We start from the raw sequence: 24,503 nt of genomic DNA, 5'->3' as shown, positions 1-24,503 counted from the left end.
CTACAGCTAAAATTTAAAGTTAAGTAATAAACAAAACAAATATTCCAAATAGATATACTAGTTGAAGCCCTTAACAAAGAGAAGAAGAAGAAGAAATAGATATACTAAAAGCCGCAATAAATACTTCGCCATGCATCATATTCCTAAGGCGATTCAGCGTATTTAAACTAACTATATCTACGAGCAGCCGCACAAAATTGCCACGCATCATATTAATGCCAATAGCACGACCACACTTGCTTCACTAAATCCGACATTGAATTTACGACATTCAGCCCATAAATCTCACACAGAAACCGCTCTCCATTGAAGTGCCACTGTAGAAAGAAATTTATTTACTCTTTTATTACTCTCTTATAATAGGCGAAGCATTGTTAGCGTTAGTTTCTTAATTCTTTCACCTTAGATCCCCATTTTTAATATAATCTCTTAAATAAAGGTATTTCCTTACATGGAACAATTTAATAAGTTTTCAAAGATGTGTATTGAAATACACTTTTTTTATAAATTTACTTCGTTGGATAGGAAGCAAATAAATTTATGTATTGAGAAAATGAAATTGCTTCTTCGATAATGATTCCGTATTGAAGTGGTTTCAGGATGCCTTTAGATGGAATTTTCATTAGATTCAAATCCTTAAGGTTTTAAGAATTTACGTATTGCTAATCCCTATAAAGTTCTTATTGAATAAGATAATTTATTAGTTAACTGACATTCAATAAACTTATAAACATGTATATGAATAACTAACAAGTAACGGTAAGATTTTTTTTTAATTTCTCATTTATAAAAAGCATTTCAATGCTATAAAAACTAAAAATTAAAAAGTAACGGTAAAGCGTCTTTTTATGTATGTAATTTTAATGTAATAAATCCCCAACTTTTATATTTAGTTTAAGTTAAGTTATATACGAATCTAGCTTTTTGAAGTGACTATACGTAGTGAGCCCGCATTGGACTTCCGTTTTTTTACAAACCTGTTTGAACACAATGGAAACTTTTCCCTTGTTAAATTGATCAAATTCATATATTACATAGACAAAATTAATTTAATTTTCAAAGTGCCTGTTCAAATATTCAGAGCGGAGAAAATTATTAAATTAATATTATAAAGCTGAAGAGTTTGTTTGTTTGTTTGAACGCACAATTCTCAGGAACTACTGGTCTGATTTGAAAAATTCTGTCAGTATTAGATAGCCCATTTGTTGAGGAAGGCTATAAGGCTATATGTGTACCACGGCCGAAGCCGGGGTTTAAATAATAGATTTTGATTAAAATAATACGCGCTTATATTAAATTGAGTGTTTGCTCAAGATGATACAGGGCGTAAGCCGTAGGTAATAATATTATGTTATGTGACAAATTATAAAAAAATAACAAATATAAACAACTATTCGAATTTTGATTACTCGTTGTCTATGTTATAATTATACCAAATATGTACATAAAGCAAAAAATTGCACCATCGATTTATGAATCCATTAAAATAGCAAAACGTATACAAGCCAGCGTAGTTATGAAACCTAGACCGTTCCTGTAATTTATAGTCCGCCATTTTCAATCCCGTCTGGATATTGTGGAAACCCGATACATTTCGATACTAATCTCATTGAGTATCATATTCTAATACTTGTTTGGCACTGCTTACTTTATGATCGTATATCGCCTTTGTGTAGTTTCAAAATATTATAGAATACTTTCATATTTTCTTTAATAAAGAGAATAGCGTAAACAGTAAAAAATGTATTTCGTGCCTCCTCTGGCACTTTTATGATTACATTGTTATTTGAAAGCACAGGTTCCTGAATTTTAAATATCTTGACAATCTGAGTCATTGTACATAATTAAAGTATGATAGAAATGAATGATGTGATAAATTATTAATTTCTAACAATAAACCACGCCGTAACTCGTGTGGTACCCGTATAAAAAGTCTTTGTGCTAATCTAGACTATAATCTATCTCTGTAGGTACTAATTTTATACAGATACGATAAGCCGTTTTCGCGTGAAAGAGTAACATAAAGTATCCATCCAACCATACTTACAAGTTTTCACGTTTATAATATTATTAAGATCTAATTGTAATGATTAATTATAATACATTAATAAACCATCACAAGTATTAAATAACCTAGAATATATCGTATCCGAAAGATGCAAGCGAAATACAATTTATGCAAATTAATAGTCCTTTGTTATAGTTTTCCACATATCCTATGGTTGCACAGCTTCGACCCAACTGAGCACTGTACACCCAAAGTCAACCGCAGTGCAGCTCATTTGTTACAAATATTCTTAGTAGTTGTGTATTCAAAAGACTTCCACAAATGTAGGATATAAAAAATTGTCCATTGTCGTGTCCATAAATATATTTTTTCGTAAACGGGCTCAATACTCAATTTAGTTTAATAATTATTGGAATTTTATTATATTCTCGTTTAAATACATTACAAATAAGGCCATAAATAACCGCGGATGAGAAACGGAAAAGCAAGATATTTTGGTAGCTAAAAAGCTGTTTACCCTAAACGAAGTCAATTTGTAACATCCAAACAAATGAAATTAAAGCTATTATATTATTCCACATTTGTTATGTTGCAATGGATAAGTAGTAAACGAATATAACGTTTATTATATTCGTTTACTACTTATCCATTGCATCCCGTTGTTTTAACAGTAGATTAGGTATCTATGAATTATAATTTACTAGTCCGCTTCGCACGCGTTAAATTCGGAGTAGATTAATAGATTTTATTATATACAACCTTCCTCTTGAATCAGCCTATCTATCATTAAACCCCATCAAAATCTGTTGCGTAGTTTTAAAGATTTAAGCATACATAGGGAAAGAGAAAGCGACTTTGTTTATTATATGTAGTGAAAGCACCGACATAAATGTTATATTTTAATTGCAAGGTTTTTAGCGTATTTATAATTTAAAAGTAAACACCTTAATATTTTCTAGTTCGTCATCCTGACTATATACAAATAATCAGTATGAACCAACACACAAGCCCATGAACAGCTAATCACAAATAAATATATGTATTAGGTATAATGCTATAAGAATTACCAACCTCAACGGTGACTCCATATGAACATGATGGGATGAACACGAAGGCGCTGGCTGGCATGAAGGGTGAGCTGGTATCGGCGGGGGGCTACTATGGCGGCTCAGCGTCTCCGGGGACACCAGCGCGGCGCCCGCGGACGCCGGGCTCGGGAGGGGCGGAGCGCTGCTGCCAGACATCTCCGAGTCCCCGAACGTACCCCTTGAGACGTGGAACCCGCCAGACATGTTGTTTGCTGGGATTGAGAAGCAGCTGGAAGGGTTTATTGATTTGAGAACAGTGTTTATAAATAAGTTATAAGACATAGTATTGTCAATGGGAAATACCTCTGTATGTGGAAATGTTAATTAATTCGTATATGCTCTAACAACAATAGTCCTAATTGAGTTTATTAACTATTTTAAATTTTCACTCACGTGTGGATTGTGTAATTATCTTAATAATTGAAAAAAAATTATTGATTCTTTCTATACTCAGTTTTACATATTATTACATAAAATATTGATAATAAATTTCAAGTAAGTCTTTTAATTTCATCAATATCTCGTCTAACAAATGCGTGAAATCGATCTTCCTTAAAACTAAAACTTCCCAAGATTCTCATTAAAACGTTCAGGTAACCGTGTAATTAGAAAATACTTCTCACATAAAATGAAGTTTTGGAATCTTTGAATAGTACCGTCAAGGTAAAAAGCTATTTCCGAATGGAATCTGTTTACTACTAATAGTTAGGAACGACATTTTTTCCCCTTACTAATCCCGTTACAAATTCAAAAATATTTATTGTTTCATTTTATTTTAAGGTATAAAATTTGTATGTTAGCTAGAATCTACGACACAAAATATCTACACGTTGGAAATTGATTAATCCTATATTTTCAAGAAACGAAGTGCAGTCAAATCTCTACTTTCCCCACTAATATTTTACATGTGGAAGTAACTCTATCTGTCTGTCTCATTTTCACGTCTGAAACTATCAATCGACTTAGATAAAATGTGGTGTAAGGACTTTTAACTTACTATCCCATGGAAATGCCACGGTAACGGGAAATACGCAGATAAAACACCAGACTGTATAATGTATATGTTTTCTATGGCCATGTACAAGAATCTACCGGCAGAAAGCTAGTAGGATATAAATTAAATAACCTTCATCTTAAATCTATTACTCAGATCAATACAGTTCAACGGATAGCGAAATCCGCATAAAGTATGATCAGGGGTGCACATAAATACCTCCTCATGCTTTATTATGCTGTCAATTCAATTATTCTCACAGGAATTTTTTTCTGCTAGTGACGGAGCTTCATATTATACACTTAATATGAAGACCTCATGATGATGAATGTACATAATTTGCTAGTACTGACAAAAAAACTCACTGTTTTCTTTTGAATATGCGGGCAAAGGTGAATATTCAAAGCTTGTTTTTCAGCCTCAATTTACAATATTAAATAGATAAAGTTTCTGTTGATATATAGATATTTTGAAATAATGCCCATCGAATGTTCTTGTGTTTAATTTTACGCGAGTATTAGACATTAAGAAATTATTGACTTTTTAACGGATTTTAAACGCGATTTATGCATTATATTATTAGCCCGACGTTTCGAACACTTTACAGCGAGCGTGGTCACGGGGAGACTAAGATGTTACATGTCTTGAAGGTCATACAAAAATTATTGTTTGCGAACTACCTCCACCTGACTCCAGCTACTTTCTCCTGCGAAGAAATAGGTGGAGCTGAATATTAGTATAATCTCATCCAACAGCTGCTGAATAAATAATATTATGATTAATGTAACCTATATCACTAAAGTTTTACCCCAATTCCATCCTGTTCAACGAGAGGCTAGTTTTATATATAAAACGTTCAAAACATTTGTAAATATATCTACCTAGTGAAATTCATAAAATGAAGATGTTCCATTTCATGCCATAAATCAAAGGCGAAGCTCTGGTTCTATACCAGAGAGCGGTTTCAATGCGGCCTTAGTTATAATCTATTTTGAATGGAATGCAGGAACAATAGAAAATGACTTATGCTTATAGTTGAACTTTCTTAATCGGAAGTGATTATGCATTGTTTTCCGTCTTATCATTTTGTAAAGGATTCCATAACTTTATGAAGATAAGATTAATGTGTTTGCAAATTATGTGTTGAGCGCAAAAATAATAGGTTTTTCGTAAGGCGTTGAATGGGAGTAAGGCATGAAAATACAAGTGACTTATTTCTTCAATGTTTACCTATTTATGATGGGCAAAACTCAAAGTGTTAATAACTTCCATAAAACATAAGAAGAAAAACAAAATCTAAAGCATAACGCCATTAAACTTACCCAATACCAAGTTATCATGCCAAATTGTATTCCATTTTAATATTATTATAGCAACAATGTTATTTCAATACAGATTTTATGTAAATATGAATTGTCAAACACTTAACCCGCAAACAACGCAGTTTCCAGGTCAAAATATTCTATTTGCTAACATTTTGAGTAGAAGCATGCGCTATGGTACTTATACCCATGGAACAATTTTCCGCTCTAGTAACGTGATTAATTAGGTTCCTGTTTCACTCTAAAAATATTTATAAGGTTCGTTTTTCATGAAAATAAGATAAATAATCTAAACAAAATTGTTTTCTATTTCCCGCTGTAATTATAAATTATTATTATTATTTAGGGTAAATTATCATTAGAACAAATAAATAGACTCCTAAGTTTATCTTTTCCTTAGGTAAATTTTGTCCGTAAATAAAAACCGAATTCCATAAAATAAAAACATAATTACTACATTCTTTGTATTTAGGTATTACTAGTATCGTATTATGTGATCTATGGTATTTCTCACAAACCACAAAGTTAGCTGCTATTAGCTGGGCCCCGCGGTTTTACCCTCGTAAGTCCGTATCCCGTAGGAATATCGGGATAAAAAGTTTCCTATATGTTATTTCAGTTGTCCAGTTGTCCACGCAACAAATTTCATTGCAACCGGTTCAGTAGCTTGTGCGGGAAAGAGCAACAAACACACACACATCCTTAGAAACCTTCGCATTTATAATATTAGTAGGATGTATAGGTACTTTTTTAATTTACAGATTCCCGATTTCCGACAATTTTTTTTATGTAACGCCGGCCTAAACAGTGCAGTCATCGAAATTTTATTTTCGTTAAATGTATGTAAAGAACAGACAATATAATAAAACTTGAGCTGACTTTTATGATTTTTAACGAACTAGACGAGATTAAGAGGGTCTGCGGTTGATGAAATAAATACGGTCGTGCTTCATTAGCGTTCGTTAATTCAACAGACCCTATGTATGTGAATATTTAAAATAGTTTTTTTTTTAATTTGTACGTACAGGATTTATTACTCCAATATTTTATATGTATTTCAGACCTCCAAATTCTTGAATTATAATAATAATTAAATAATATGCAATATTGAGGAGGAAATAAAGTAGATAGCATTATATATTTTGAAAGTTGAATATTATTTATAAAAAATTTAGTTTAGCTATCTATACTTGTAAAATATAATATAAAAAAATATAACTGTATTAGATTTTAAGTGATTATTATATTTTCGTAATAATTTTTTCGAATATTTTTTACCAAAACGCTACCTACTGCTATTGACCTAATATAAATGTTTTATGTAAAATATACGACGTTTACACAATACTTGGCATTGTTTTCCAATAAAAACAAAGCATTGCTATAAAAACACATACATAATATAACTGCATGCCAATACTAAATCGATACAGAAGATCGTCAAGCGACGTGCATACCATTTCCGTATCCAATATGGCGGCGTCTGATTTCCGTTCCCGTTTCCCGCGTAAATGGTTTACCTGGATTACATGCTACGTTTATTTTAATCAACTAAACGGTACCGTAGTGATTATTAACCTGTCTACACCATCCGCTGGCATTTAGTAGTTTCAATTATGAATAAAAATCGATTAATGACTGTAATAAAACAATAGTTCGTAAACAGTTTTTATTGCTATTCAATTGTTTTCAATGAACGTCAACAAAGATTTGTTTTAATGCTTTTTGTTCCACTAAGTGTATGATAACGTGTTATTTATAATTTTATATTGTTAATTCCTACCTCGATTCAATTTACCTATCATTTCCTGTATCCATTTTACATTGGTACATAATTGAAAGTTATGATGTATTGATTTTGCCCAAAGGCCTCGTTAAACGAGGTCTTTAAAAACCGGATTATTGATAAAATATTCACGCTTTGTGACAATGTATCTACTTAACAATTAAAATTGAGTATACTACGGCATGTAGTACTCGATGCAAGAGTCTTTAATTTTGAACGCGAAGCATATTACAAGGCACTGCCACGTTTTTTAACTTGGCAGCTGGCACCCCTTGACAGAGAATTATGGTACGGAAAGGAGAATTTTCCTTTTTAAGAAAGAACTTTATTTTTTGTAGGTGATATTAAAATATTAAACTTCACTCTTCATGGTAAGGGATAGGTAATCTCTTCACTTATTTAAATACACCACAATGCTCTACCTAATTTAAGAACAAGTTGAGAATTAATTTTATATTTGTATTTTAAAACAAACGCGAACCATCCTAGAATAATTCTTCTTTCACAAACTTATGCTTAATAAAAACTAACCAGCAACATAAGAACAGCGCCTATACACAAAATGTCGTGTAAAATCGATTTGTGAAGGCAATACGAAACGGTAAGGAACTTTATCGGGAAGTAAATTTTATTTTTCGTGCATGGACGGAATGTATGAATCTCAAATACACATTCCAGTTGCTGCTAAAGTATTGAGCTAAGCCAATACATCGATTCTATATGTTCTAATACTCTAAACAGATTCTATATAAGCATTGACAGAACTCGAACTGATACTATTAATATCAACTGATTTACTTAAGGAATATAATTAAGTTATATAAGTTTCTATTCATCTGGTTTTCAATGTAATGGAGACTGTAAATGTACATTTATTGAAAAGCATTGTTCCTAAACGTAGTAGGTAAGTTGTAATTTGATGAAACAATTATTGATTCAACACTATTTGGTTTTTCAAGCTTGGTTTATTTCCGAAATGTAATCTTGACAAATGGGAAGAGTTACGTGTTGTGACGCGCCGCTGTGGAGACGCCAAGTCTATTCTATATGGTTAAGCTTATGTATTTAGTTCATAAATAAAACGGATTACTTTCTTATCCCCTACATGGTAGCAAACTAATCCCATCAAGAAATATTTCAGTTACCCTCGTCACCTAAATCGTATCAATTGAAGTTGCCCTTAATAGTCTCATATTTTGCAAGAATCACTGAGATATCCTTTTATTATCTATAAAAAAAAATTATTTAGATGAAATAGCCCTCAGGTCATACATATATTACATGAAAATAGGAAACAAAATTAAGGATACTTTAAACAGGTAATAGCAATTCATTACTTTCTTTGACAATTCAAAACGTGGAGCAAAGTGAGGATTTTAAAAGCAACTTCACATAAATCGTCATTTCGCATGGTTTTAAAGTATAAAAGTTCGTTATACATGAGTTTTTCATCGCGCACCGTGAAAGCTTTAAATGCGAACAAATAAATCCGCTCGCACGAAAAGCTGACGCTATCTAAAACCTTACTAATCTTTGTACGCCGTAACAAATACTACTGAATACGTACTACATATACATTTGGTGTTATAGAATGTCGCCTCGAAAGTAAAAGCAGAACTGCGCTGGAAGCGTGTTTCATATTGGACTTTATTGCGTGAAGTGCTAGGTTAGGTTTTGACGGGCAGAGCTTTTGCTTAGTTCGTTGCATGGTTAGTTAAAATAAGCGTAGGTTTCGTAGCGTTCCCTTTCGTTAGAGCTCGCCGGCCGCCCGCCTGGTGATCAATGGGCGTCTGTAGTAACTGGCTTTTTACGTTGAACGTAGTTATTGTACTTGAACGTTTCAGCGCTAGGGAAAAATTCTGAAAGGGATTGAGTGCGATTTTACTCAGACTGGTTCAGCTAAAAGCGAGAGTAAATCACATTTTGATCGTTTTTCCGATCTCCGTAAGTAATTTAATTTTGGATGCCCTTTGTTTAAATATTTGTTGTTCGGGTCTTTGAGCTTTTTCGGGAATCGAATATAAATAATAAAATTATATGAATTGGCAATTTGACAAAATTTACTTTGTTTACTAAAATAGAAAATTATGTATCTATCGATAAATATAGTTGATTTCGAAATAATAATAATAGCAAATAAAGAATTTAATTGTTTAAGTCCTTTTGTTGTTCAACATAATATTGCGAAAATTATAATATTGAAGAGCCATATTTAGCTCATCTATAAAAAGTCAACCAGTTTAAAAATGTACCCTTTCCGATTACGTCGCTTATACCCGACCCTACTTAAGAGACATTTAAAATTTACCCAACAAAATGGGCTATGAATCTCGAATATAAACGACACATTTCCGAACATCTGTTATGGCGAACAAAATAGACCGTGTCGCCTTCTAATTTGGTGTCAGGTTGCGTGCAGTGTCCGCATTTCGGTGCATTTTAAATTTAATTGCATGCCACCCTTGTTAACAGGCATTCTTCACGTAAGCGGTCGATGACCCGGCTTTAAGGACGAGTCGTGTTTATAACATTGATACGTCCGGAAGTAGGGCGAGGGACAAGTCAATGGTTTCACTTCTATCCTTCCCTTACACCTTCATACCTAATGTTAATTCAATGTGAACTGAACATAGACATGGTATAGCTTTTAAAATCCTTATGCCATAAATGTTTTCACTTCATAAAGTCGACATTTAAAAAAAAATTATTTTATAATTAAAATGAAATTATTTTTTTTTATTTAACATATATTAACGTATATCCATAAAATTAACTAAGAAAATCAGTATGACTTTTCATTAAGAAATTTATTAAAATATCCACTATGATAAATAAAAGTCTAAAAAGAGTATATAAAATGTACCTTTTAATCACATCCACCTCATTTCCACTAGCGACGGACTCCGTAATCTTCATTTTAATTTAACAAGCACGCTCACTAAACTACCATTATTTGAAACAGATTATGTTTTTAAACAACTATTATGAGTGATGTTGCGCAGTTCTCTACAACCGCGCTCTCCATACTGAATTGTTCTTGATACGAACAGGGGATCATCAAATTAGATGATACCACTGCAGCAATTTTCTACTGCCATTATGCAAACACGACGGCGAGACCGGACATAACCTCTCTAGCGAAATTGAACCACAAATAAAACTATAAATACATTCTTTGTGTTATAAATGAGTTCTAAACGCTGCAATCTATCCCTTTACTAGTACATCAATCATTTATAATTGTTTGATATTATAGAACTATTATACCTATAGTAAATTTTTCTTGACTTTAGGACAGGAAAATTGTCAAGCCTTAAAAAGACTGACTGCATGGTAATGAGCTTAGTATTTAATATAACCACTTGGGTAAGAGATCCGTAAGTCTAGAGAAACGCATCCAATTCTATTCCTCAAACAATTTTAGGATTGCAACACATCCGTAGTTAGTGTATTTGGAAGGTACTAGGCGCGGAGTATCCCTAACTGGGACATGACACGTCTTGTTAACCATTAATAGTGGTTATTATCTTATAAAATAAAATAAAAAATGACTGTATTTATTAGTATAATTAACTCGAAATAGTTCCTTGGTATAATAATCAATGCTTTATGCAGTTGGAGTATTATATTTTAATAAAGCATCCATTATAATAATGGTAAGGGGCAACTAACCATGATGAAAGGACGTGGGGGTCTGATGGAAGCAATGCGGATGTTGCCGATTTTGCAACGATGGAGATAGTTAGAGATTCGATTATAAATGCGCTCTTAATGTATGATTACAAGGTTAGATAGAAGGTCAAACTAATAATACTAAAAGATAATTTAAAGATACCTATGCGCCTTTATTATACAGGCAAACTTGAATTTTAATAACAATGAAACCTCCAAATACATTCTTAATCTATAGCTAAAGATGTGCCGATTTTTCTTGCTCCTTCATGGTTTTAACTTGATTTCAGTAATATGTATATATATGTATATTGAGAAAAACACTTTCAAATGTGTACAAAATCTCGTTGAATATGTCCAACAAATAAATTGGTACTATAATTACAGATGTTTTATTGCCAAAATATTTGACCATAAGTGGAACCCCAAATGCGTTGGCAGATCAACATTAGCCAGTTAGTGTCAATTTGGATTTATGGGTACACGCCGTAGCTCACGTGGCCGGCAGTGATTTGTTTCAGTTAAGCTTCAATTACTGCGATTTTTCAATTTGAATCTAGAAATCCGACATTGCTATATTTAAACTTCCATTGTAATTGAGAGATATTTATAAAGATATTAAAAAATCTTGGTGTTCACCTTGTTATGTTTAGCTTACCCTTCATCTATGTCACGTACCTTCTCAAATCAGACAATATAAACTATCAAATTGTATAGAGCCATAGTCATTACAATATTCCTTTAAGAGATAACATAAATATCAACCTAAATAACTGAAGAACGATGATATAAGACGAATTGTAACTCAGCGTACCTAAGTGAACGTAATGACGACGACCAATTTCTATGTGACTAAAGTTTCCTGATTGCATATTAAAGTAATATATCTAGTAATACAGTATAAATATACACAATATAAATATACACACTAATCAAACAAATCAATACAATTTTTTAAATAAATGAGTGTTCTGTGCTACATTTTCACGAAAACAAAAGTCGCGGGAAAATAATCACATGCTACACCTTATTCGCATCATGCAAGTCGTAAGTATACAAAACTAGGTTACTCTACATTAATTATTGCGAATCGCTGACCGACAAGGCGCCATACCGTCTACTGCTTTTAATATATAAGTATGTTTACAAATGGTGCGCTTAATCAACTTTTAGAAAAACGATCCTAGTGATTTATTTGTAAGCACTATGGACTTTTGTATATACGAAACATCTCTATGTGATCCTTATTCATCACTTAACTCCGAATCAATTGGTAGGTTCAATCAATAGACTTAGGTTAAGCTATGAACAGACACATCTTTAATATGTTATCTTAGTTCAATCCAAGAAACTTTAGCGTAAAATCGTGCCGTACACACTAGTCGGCAATAAATTCTTAATAAAACTCGAAACGTTTCTTGAAAAATGCAATAAAATTCAATAAAAATTCCCGGCTAATAAATTGTCTTTTCATTTACGGAGAGATGGAGTAAGGATGTTAATGTTTCGATTTCCTTGATGGCGCGACTGTTTATTACATAGGCAAATATTCCTCCCTCTTGTCTCAGTTTATTACTTTTGTTGTTTACGCGAGAATACATTATATCTGTTATATAAAAACAAAGGCGTTCACGAATCAGATGTATATAATTTATTGCTTTGATTTCATACGATATTTTGGTAAAAAAAGGCAATATTTGATATTGGAGATAAAATGTATGTGGTGTTTTATTAATTTATACAGATAAATGTAGACCTTACGTCAGTATTGTTATAATTTCTAATCTTATTCGTTCAAATGTAAGCGTAGAATCAATAAAAAATAATCTGTTAATGGCTACTGAAACTACACATACAAATCTAGTTATCCAATTTAGTTCAATATAATAAAGTCACGCTTTCTATATCACACCTAAAACTGCGAATCTAAAGAACCTGCAAAATATTGAAAACAATTTCTGACTGGACTATTGTTATGACACGGCTATGCAAACAAAACAACGTCGCAACCACGTGGTAAGAAGAAAAGAATAGCTCTAAGCTGCGTAGGCGACGTCGAGTGTCACGACATGTGTAGAGCTCTCCAACCTACAATGCCTGTAAGTCTGCAAGTTAACACAAAAGAAACTTCAAATACTTTAAGTTGTGGGGGTTTGTTAATGCCATGGTAAGCTTAGATCGTACAATGTATTTAGTTATTTAATTACAAAAATTTAAGTTTCCTTGTCGTACATGTTTTTATTTTTTCAGCTGAGTAACGTAGTTTTTCATTATCTATTATCATATCAATTTAAATAAAAATCGTATCAATTTCTATTTTAGTACTAGCGGTCCGCACCGGCTTCACACGTGCACGTTTCTCATAAGAACCTTCCTTGTATCTTCACAAAAACGTTAAAATAAAAGCGCCAACTAAGTCGACCCTTTCTCGAGTTTTACGCTTAGCAACACATTTGACGATTCATTTTTATTTAATAGGAGTTAAATTTAACTTACCGTGTTTTCATCGTTTATGAATAAAATATCGAAAAAAGGCTAAAAGCACAATTGACGAAACAATCAATATTGAATCTCGGTCAAGTATTATCTCTACCTGCAAACTACAGGATTGAGGACAGGACAGGACAAGAGGAACGCTAAACTTTTTATATTTTTATTTCACTGGACGCTGAAAAATAAGCCACTGTTTTGTTCTCCAAAAAGTTGCTGCCCTATTTCGGCCGCATTATTACATTCTATTGAAAAACTCAATGCGTTACTTAAAGCTCTTTCGCATTTTAATAATTAAACGCTCTTTTATATAGTTAGAGAGATAAAAGATTATTTTAATTGATAACCTAATTAAATATTTTTTTTTTATCATTTATCTTTATTACATTATAACTTGCGGCTTGTCCCGGATTCTGAATGAACCGTGCAGAAAATAAAAATATATTACAGGGTAAGGAAAAAGCTTTCTAATCGTAAAATAATTTATTTTATGGGTCGAGAAGTCTTTGAGTAAAACTGTAACAAGCTAATAAAAACATTTCTTCTTTGTTCTTTACAATATAAGTTTATATAATCTAATGCATTGCATTAAGCATACACACGAATAACACATTGAAATAAAAATTAATAAAGCTTACATAAATTACTATGAATCAGCGTCTGAGTCACAGACGAAGAGATTGACTCAAAGCAGTTTCTTGTCAGCTGCAAAAATCATTAGTATCTGCGGGCCATTACTGTTATCTACCCCAGTAACGTATACTTTATTTTCTCACGTGATCTCGACATTCAACACACATCTGGCCTCCATTAATAAGGGAAGATATAAATCTTAGATCCGACTGAATTCGGTAATGTGATGAATAATTAGTGGTTATAGAATAAAGATATTTAACAGCTTTCGTGTTAATAAAAACAGCAACCAGATTTTGTGATTCTTAAAAGTATAATTATTTTTAAACTAGTTGAATCAGATATTGTTTGAAAACGTTTTGTACGTATATAGTTCCAGCTTTGATTTAGTAACCTATTATGAATTAAATTTTTAAAGAATTAAGTAACAAGACAAACGCCGAGCTCAGTTCTCCTTAATTACATTTCTTTTCCCCGTCAGGTGTCTTGCTGTATCCTCGAGGCCCTCGTAAAAAGTCATTTAAAAAAACATCCCGTCAGCCGGGTCATTAACCTGCATGTAACACAAACAAGACAAACACTACAAATTTCTTAATGTTTATTTCGGTTCCAATTCCACGAAACAAGGAAAACCAGATTTGAATTTCATTTGATGATCATTGAAGTAAAAGTATGTGATAGCCCATTATAGCAACTACGAAATGTCTATAAAGATTTTTGTTTTGTTTTGTGTCATCATAAAAAAATTACATTAAGTACCAGGTGTGCTAGCATAATTTTGCAATTGAAAATATGAGGATTTCATACCGTAAATTTATGAGAACAAAATAAACCATATGCACATATAATTTCGAAACAAATAATTTTCTGAATGTACTAAAAAAATTGTCGAATTGGTGGCTCAGTGGTGAGAACCTCGGACTTCAAAATCGATAAGTCGAGGTTCGAAACCGGGGCGAGCGGGCAGGAAATAAATTGATTTTTCAATTTATCTGCACATGTGGATTACATCACCACTGCTTAAAACGGTGAAGGAAAACATCGTGAGGAAACCGGCATGTCCAAGAATCAAAAGTTCGACGACATGTGACATCTGCCAACCCGCACTTGGCCAGCGTGGTGGATTATGGCCTGAACCCTCATAGGAGGCCTGTGTCCCAGCAGTGGGAACATATATGGGCTGATGATGATGACTAAAAAAATAATTGTTTTGGAACTTCATAAAATAAGATTGTTAATTTCTCAAAAAGCTAACTAATAGAAGGATAACCTCATAAATTCTATTTTTACCGTTGTCTATAGACTAATCCAATTTTAGCTTGATGAACAGGATAAATCACTGTTACTTATCTGTTTGTTATACCAACGCCTCTTATCTTTTAAGGAAATGGAAAAACATTTCTGACCTAGTATGCTTTTTCAATAAAAGGGTCGAAAATTTACTAGATAAGTTCAATAAATATAGCACTATATTATGCAAAAGGTTTAATTAGTTCTCTTTTTCTTCGTTACAATGGGTGTAAAACTCAAAAACTCCTCTACCAAAAACTGTAGTAGTCTCTCAACCTCTATCTGAGCCACATTAACTATTTATGTGTTGTTTATTTAATATTTTGCTGTTGTCCTTTCCGTTATGTCTTTTTATGTCAAACCCAACGACACCGGTGTGGGCAGATAGTTACGAACCATGACCCTTCTTGATAAGCTTTCAAATAAACTTGCATAATGATAAATTTGAAGAACTTTCATGCGATAAACTTCCCATATAAGCTCCAAAAAGTATGTCAATGAAGAACCTCTTGCTAAAGAAAGCTGCTTGAAGAACTGTAACGCAGAATCGGAATATTACGCGAACTTTATTATGCATGCGGATCTCTGTGTCTGATGCGACTGATAACGGGCTCCATCGCTGCATAATTCAGGATATTCTCGGTGAGACAGCTGACAAAACTATGGAAACGAATTGATTTGCTAAACTCACTGATTCCGATTACTCGGCAACGGTGATTGAATAAAAGATACGTGACTTTTGAAGGTCTGGAAAACATTGTGATTTGTTTATCTCGATTGTCAACAATGCTGATATAAATATACAGTAGATGTACTTTAGAAATTAATGACTCGTACAAATTTACTTTTTTATGTCTTACCGGGTAACTGAGCTGGTAAAATATAAAAATAAGCTTATATTCTTAACATTTTTGATATCTGCATCAAAAATCATCTTCAAAGTTAATAATTTGTATAAACCAAAAACACATTTCGTGTTATCCTTAACTCGCAATCCATCTTCATTTGATAATTTCGGCAAACACGACTGAACGAAACACGTTTATCACGGGCCAAACGTGACTGTCAGAAAGAATGATAATTTTGCGGAATCACGAAGGTACTATAAATAGATGGCTTCCCTGCTTTAAATACAGCAGCCCACAATGTTTGATTTATGGTGCGTGATAGGCCGTTGAGTAAAATATTAGTGGGTTGGGCGTCAAAAGCAGGGGAGTCTCCTTTGTGGCTCTCTGTAGACAGATACGATTATATCAACAATTTTTTCTCGCTTTTGACATATTGCTCTTGGTCCTACGTGACTGCGTTTTAAATGCTGTCTATATTCATATAACTGTTTATCTTCATCTCTGCTAACATCCGTCATTTATCTACGTTACACAGTAAATGGCTGCTTATTACGAAAATCACAATAATGTTAGTTCTAGAAATGTTTGAAAAAATACTCCATGACATGTACCTTAATATATATTTAAAAGTATAATTATTTTTAAACTAGTTGAATCAGATATTGTTGTTTGATTTGATTTGAGAGATTTGATTTATTGTGGGAGTCGAGCGCGCTTCGGCACGAATTGGGCCAGCTCGCACCGGGGAAGTACCACACCCCCACAGAAAACCGGCGTGAAATAATAGCTTGCTATTGTGTTTCGTACGGTGAGTGGGGGAGCCGGAGGCCCATATCCTTTTCCTTACCCTTCCCAGTCCTTTCCTTCTTTCCTCTCATCAATCCTTTCCTAATCCCTTCCCAATTAAAGTCGGCAATCCATTTGTGGAGGCGAAAGGTCTGCAACAGACCTTACGCCTCTTCAAATGGTCATGGGCGGTGGTAGCGCTTTCCATCAGGCGACCCACCAGCTCCATTGCCGACCATGACATAAAAAAAAAAAAAAAAAAAAAATATTTATAAGATAATGGATTACCCAGAGTAGATATATCGAAAAATGATATTAATACCTTCCTTCTGTATATAAACAAAAAAAAAATTGTTTACTCATCTTCGATGCCTACGTATATAGAGGTTATTAATTTTAATTTTAAAACTTCTCTCTATTTATTATAATTTTAGTACATATATATCCAAAGAACAGGTCTAAGAATAAAGAGACACTCCAATCAATTGATGACAATTCCACCAACTCTCAACAAATGAATCAAGCTAAATTATTTTGCTTTCTATTCATGCTTATTATTCATTGATTGAGAAAAGTTCCTTGATATCACATCCTCAGTTTCCAAGTTCAGGAATTAATTACGGAAGTCCTAAAGCAGTTCCAAGCTAGTAAAACAAAGATCAACAGCGTTAATGCGAAATGGGCGTACAGAGAGAACATTATACCGCGGCTAATATGAAATGCAGACGTGGAAAGCTCGTTAGTATGAGTCGAAATTGTTTTTAGAGCCTCCTTAGGCAGCGCGCACTCTTGAGCATCTCTCATCTTACTTGGTTTTATTAGATTTTAGCGAGATTCATTTTTGTCATTTCTGCAAATCCGTATTTTCGTGCGTATTTTAGTAGTGGTGTCAAAACATTACGATGGTACGAAATGATGCGATTAGCCGCTCGATTAGGTAGCTTATTTTAAATTTAACCAGTTTACATAAACTATTTTCAATGAATGTAACCTTTCAACAGTTTTCTTTAAAATCTTTATACTACTACCGCACCATATATTGTTACTACCCGCTCGCCCGTCGCTTCGCCCGCGTAGTCATAGGACATATCTACAGTACATAATGAGATATTTGACCGCGGTTAAAAAACTAGCCTCCTTAATTTTTCTAGACACTATGATAAATAAATTCGCTCTGTTGCAACGTAACATAATACAAACAAACCCAAAACTTACGTACTCGTATTTAGATTATTAGTAAAAATATAATTTACTAGCTGCGCCCCACGGTTTCACCCGCGTAAGTCCGTATTCCGTAGGAATATCGGGATAAAAAGTTACCTATATGTTATTCCAGTTGTCCAGCTGTCTACGTACCAAGTTTCGTTGCAATGTTCAGTAGTTTTAGCGTGAAAGAGCAACAAACACACACACACATCCTTGCAAACTTTCGCATTTTTAATATTAGTAGGAAGTAGGATAGGATTATAAACTAATATACTAATTACCTTCTAATAGTTATAACAGCGATATTTTTTTTTAGTACATATAAAAATCAAGGTATACGATCTCGATGTTTGATCTAGATAAAATTTAAACGTAAAGTTTTTTATCTCTTTGATTATTAAAATCTTACATGATCTGAAATTGCATTAAACCTATTTTCAATGTATGTCTACAAATTAATACAATAAAAATTAAATACTCATTTCACTATTATTGTAAATACTACTATATATTTCTTACATATTTGCTTTAAAAAAATACAAACGTTCAACGCGTGTGATGCAATTTTCAGTATAGAGCACGCAATTTTTGTATGCTTCCAAATTTTACAAGCTGTCACCCACATATCTGCTGAAAGTACCTACGACAAATTCTGTCGCGGCTGACTGAGCCGCAATCAGGAAATAATGTACACTGCCTTTGTGATTCGAGAATTGTTAACTAGCACAAGTGTCTTTGTTTTGTGCATATAATTATAGTTTGAACCTGCCTGGTGCCTGCGTTCGTATAAACAAACTGGATGGAGCTCATTTTATGCTAATGGCGAAGGCAGCAAACTATTTGCACAATTTGAAGGCGACGCTTAGGCTCCGTTTCAGGACACGTTCTGTATAATGCTTCATATAATGTATTTGGGGTAATTGTTTTATACTCGCATGCACTACAAATTGATACGGCTTCTCAACGAGTTAAATAGAAGCCCCTTAAATTAATATGAGCGTGGAGCTGCATCAATTAACTTATCGTATTATGAATTCCCATTGATAATTGTGTTTGTTATAAATGAATTAGCCTTATCGACTTTACAATGAAATAATGTTATACCTAACAAATCTAAAACGAATAATTTTCACCACATATGATAAACTAGCTGCGCCCCGTGATTCACCCGCGTAAGTTCGTATCCCGTAGGAATGTTGGGATAAAAAGTTATTCCAGTTGTCCAGCTGTCTACGTACCAAAATTCATTACAATCGGTTCAGTAGTTTTTCGTGAAAGAGCAACAAACACACACACATCCAAACTTTACATTACTAACTTTCGCATTTATAATATTAGTAGGATAGTAGGATGTACTAATGAACGAATGTGACTCTTTAGAATATATATCAAATCTACCTTTTAAATTTAAATTCCCATAATCGTCGTTTAATATCCCCAAAGCTTTTAGGATAGCATTTTATACATTAACCTACTTAAATGCACAAATAAAAACACCAACATAATTTCTTAAATGCTATCCCTTTTAACATATTTTAACGGTAAAAAATGTAAAAGATTAATGAACTTTTACTAAGCATTACTAACATAAATCCATTAACGATGTTTTTATTAAAACTGCAAAATAAGCTCAAAACAGCATAAAAAATTTCAACCTACTTTCTTTCATAAAAATTGTTCACTGCCATTTATGCTTCCTCGCTTTAAACTTTCTACAAAAAAGTAAAACGGCTTAAAAGTTCGTTACTATGAAAAGTTAATAAATTATTCATCATTGCAATTTTCATTTCATTGAAATAATCGTGTTCTTGAAACTTGAATCAATTTACTAGATGGTTTTATGCAAGTTGTGAGTTAATAAAATTACGCTTACAAATAGTCTCATTTGAAATGGTTTCGATTTGTGTGAATTCATACTGAGCATAGTCAATCCATTTATCGCTCCTGCTATAATTGGGCGCCGATCGACGAATATCAGAAACGTGAATAACAGATAACTTTAATTATGCGCTACGCTTTTGACGCCCTGAAATGCAGTATCGCAGTGATCTGTGGGTATACCGCGGATCTAAAACTACGTCGAGAACGTAATGCATCGCTGTGTACAAAACATAATCCGCGATGACATCGTTGTCAATGGAGCGATGTACACTGTTTTGGAACGGGTAGATTCGCGTTCTGTAAAAGCTTTGGGGAAGGCCGTTGCCAAGCTGTCTGGCGTGAAATTAGCGTCGCATGTCGCTTCAAGTGAACGTACTCATGTGTGTTCCTGTTTCCGAATCATGCTATAAACTGTCTGTTTGAGACGAGGGGACCGCATGCTCTAATCAACGGCGGAACCAGACGGAATGATTATAGTGGAAATGATAGCTATCCGATACAATGACTGACGTAACGAGAACCACTGGATGAGCTTCTTAATTGGATCTATTTTATTAGCGTGTACAATAAGTGTGCAAGACTGTGAGTTTTTTGTGTATATAACACTTATTCCTCATCTATATCTTTCAAATGAAATCAAAAACAATTTACTATATTTTTTTATGTCGCATGATAACAATAAAAATCAACCATCTAACTTCATAATTTCTAATAGAAAAATAAATCACTACACTGATTTATTCTATAAAGAACATTTCTAACATGCATTTTTCTGGTAATTTTAATAGCCTCCTCAGGGAGAGCGCCGTATTTTTCCTTCCCATAATTCCTCTGAGCCTGATGCGTCCCTTGGCTCTTCTAAAGCCATGTTAAAGTATTTTATGAGAAGACATTCTGACGTTATCCTTCTCATCGGGACGTTTTTCGGTGCAATATAGAAAAGTCCTAGAGAACTAATTTATAAAATTCTAATAAATAAATTCTTACTTGACCAGACGTATTACAGTAAGGACCATCAATTTTGAGGTTATTATCTAAGTATGTGCATAATCATTATTTATCTAAAAGTCAAATAGATTAAATATTGAATGCATGTTGTCACACAACATAAAACTGTAAGAAAGTGTTAAATGAACGTCTCTAAAACTCCACATTAAATCTATACGACTATATTAAAAAAACAACATGGGTGTTCCCAAAAACGAAGCAGTTTCTTAAGTCGGTTGTAATTTTTGTTCTATAGAAATTGTTTAATTTTTTTATTCGATATTAATATCAACACAAAACATGTTAAAAATATATTTATTAAAGCATATCCCTGATACTCTACGCCCTTTTCGGATATACCAGTTTTAAATTAGACTAGGAAAACATGCTTTAATATCCACAGTAATACATTTATTAGATTTTGTAATAAAATCATCGCATTAACAGTCTAATTGCCGGCACTTGAGCTGCAACGTTAAAATGAAGTCGGCAAAGCGACGTGAGGCTTTAAAATTGTAAAACTCATGTCACTTTCTATATTTAACATCACTTAATATGATAACTATTTACTGTAAATGAAATATGTACAAATTCAAGCCTATCTACGTTATTAATTTAAATCCATGTATTTTATGTAGGTACGATTAGTTCGGTTTATTAATTGAAGTAGGTACATTTTTCCGTCTTATAACTATTTTTGACGCTTTATTTTTAATTTTACTCCTTAAGACTAGATTTTTACCAATCTTAAATAGACAGATTTAATTAAAACTTAAAACACTTTTCAAGGATCGGTGACAATTCATTAATTTAAGGAGTTTAACTTATTATCCTGATTATTATCGCTAGAATGAAATAATTTATTTTCTTACGTATACTCTGTAAAAGAGCTAGTGAAAGAATTTAGTTGATTCTATCGTCAAAGCGTGATTTTTACTTTAGTTGATAGCGTGTTTATGAAATGATATTTATTCGTTAGTAAAGCACTCTCTAAAGTCTAATGCTTCGCCTTATGAGTCGTGCAATTCCGACAAGTATTTTTTTAAATATATGTTTATTTCCGTAGTTCTTCTGGAAAATTAAATGTAATATAGATATAGACTTTCAAATAAGTTATGTAGGAATAAAAAAAATGGTTTATTGTAATATTAAATTATTTAACATTTACTCAGATGGAAAATGTTTGTCTCATTTATGTCTATTAAGTCCATTGTGTCGCAGATTTTTCGTTAGTTATTATTGCTTGTAAGGCATAAATCTTACGTTAATAATTCATGAACGTCTTTATATTTTGGAATTAGCTTTTTAGATGGTACCTACCAATATACCAGTATTAATTATATAGATATGTAAATTGAACATTCTTCTTTTGATGACTTAAGTTCAGACCACATATCAGCATTTCTCATTTCCTTAAATAAATACAAAATGGGTGCGTAATTTAGTACATTTACATAAAATAATACCTAGCCAATGGTGTTGGTAATAAATCGAAGTGTAAACTCTCAAACATAATTATATCGCAGGGTGTCTGGTTGACGTCGTGTATTTAACTCTATTACGTATATTTGCATAGCAATTTGATAAAATGCCTCTACATTATTCATATTACTTTCCATAAATTATTATATGCGATAATTTTAATTACATATTCCTTTAATTACATTAAAAATTTCATAAAGGTATTGTACATTAAATGAGATCATTTCGTACGTAGATTAGTAAACCCACAAAAAGTTCGTTATTGAATAATTTGCAAAAGATGGCAACTTTAAATGTGGCTTATGTTTTACAGGAATCTTTCCTAAAAATGTAATAACGCGGAACATTTTACCGAATAGGCGAACAAGGGTTAACGCAGGTGCCTACCTGACCCCTCATAAAATTCTTAACCTACATAACTTTCACGGTTTTACGTTTCATGGAAGTGCATTTCTGATATTACAATTCTTAATTAAACAAAAACTGGGTAAAAATTATAAAATTAAAGTATCACATATTGTAGTGTAATCTTTGTAAGATTCATGTAGGTACTTTCAGAGACTATCGTAGTATAGTATGTGGGTTGGGGTTGTTTCAACATTCTTTAAGGTGGGATACCTTTCTGTTCTTTTGCTGAAAGTGGTTTAAAAATAATTTATCAAGACATTTTAAAGAAGGTTTGAATGATATTAAAAACTATAATACGAATTATTTTGAAAATAAATATCGTAGATAGATCTATTTCGTCACAATAACCAACGACTATTTAACTCACTGAATATTTAGTTATAATAGAAAGTCTTACAAAATAATACAAATATAAGTAAGTAGGTAAATTATAAAATATTTGCTTGAAAACGTGATAATTACAACACAAACTAATAAGAATATCAAAACTTACAAGGAAACGGAATAAAAACAACAACATCCATATTGGACTGAACCTATATCTGATCTTCCTTATGAGAACTAAATCGTTTTAAACACAATTTAATGAATGTTATTAGACATTGCGCAAGAGTGTAGTTACTAGTTATTAATACGCAGACCACACAAGGCGATCGTGAGCGTAGGTCGTGACACATGATGACGGATGATATGCAACAGGGATACATACCACTCGTATGGCATATGTATTATAAAGATCTTAACTAATATTGTAAAAAGATTACTTGTCAAAAACTGTTCTACTAATTTTATTAATCCTTTTGCGAAGGCAAATATGTTAATAATGACAGTATGATGAATGATAATATATTCTCATTATAATCATCATCATCATCATCAGCCCTTATATTATGTTCCCACTGCTGGGACCCAGGCCTCCTATGAGGGTTCATGCCATTATCCACCACGCTGACCAAAGGCGGGTTGGCAGATGTCACATGTCGTCGGACTTTTGATTCTCGGACATGCCGGTTTCTTCACGATGTTTTCCTTCGCGGTTTAAAGCAGTGGTGATGTTATCTACATGCGCAGATAAATTGGAAAATCAATTTATTTCGTGCATGCTCGCCTGGTCTCGAACCCCAACTTATCGATTTTGAAGTCCGAGGTTCTCACCACTGAGCCACCACTGCTTTTAATATATTCTAATGAGGAACAAATATTTATATTGTTTGTATTTAATAAATTCAATGACTTACCTGCAGTATCGTTAACGCACAAGCTTTGTGCAGTAACAGTACTTACTACACAAAGCGACAGCGCTTTATTGTGGGGGTATAGAGCTGTATTCTTTCGTAAAACATTTATTATGAGCCCAGAGGCATGTGCCCGGTCAATAGAAAAGTTTTTCATATTCATTGAGCGATTTCCGAATACCCTCTAGATAAAAACACACATAAATCAGATTTTAAAGCTTACTCGTAAGGTAGGTATATCGTTCTAAAACAAGTTGTTTGCGAATGTTTTGTAAACTCAAACAGTTAATCTTATAATGAGATACATTAGTGAAATACTTAGTCTGGCCATAAATACTGTTACACTTAATTATAAAAAAATATTACATTTGAATTTCGAATCTGTCA

The 24,503-nt window shown here is 32.8% G+C and overlaps 1 protein-coding gene across 5 annotated transcripts in view; it reads right to left on the bottom strand.

Moving 5' to 3' along the window:
* The window catches only part of LOC119833549 (proton channel OtopLc-like), a 50,490-nt gene that overhangs the window by 20,575 nt on the left and 5,412 nt on the right, over positions 1 to 24,503 (bottom strand). For 4 of the 5 annotated variants that reach the window (XM_038357602.1, XM_038357604.1, XM_038357603.1 and 1 more), the window contains one exon: positions 3,080 to 3,325. In XM_038357602.1, the coding sequence (XP_038213530.1) occupies positions 3,080 to 3,325 (246 nt within the window). Of the gene's footprint in view, positions 1 to 3,079; positions 3,326 to 10,061; positions 10,229 to 24,503 lie in introns of those variants that run through there. The other variant, XM_038357606.1, reaches the window with a different exon arrangement.

This window comes from Zerene cesonia, chromosome 17 (assembly GCF_012273895.1).
Source record: "Zerene cesonia ecotype Mississippi chromosome 17, Zerene_cesonia_1.1, whole genome shotgun sequence".
Classification (NCBI taxonomy): Eukaryota; Metazoa; Arthropoda; class Insecta; order Lepidoptera; family Pieridae; genus Zerene; species Zerene cesonia.
Note: the sequence above shows the minus strand (reverse complement) of the source record. Positions and strands in the feature narration are given on the sequence as shown.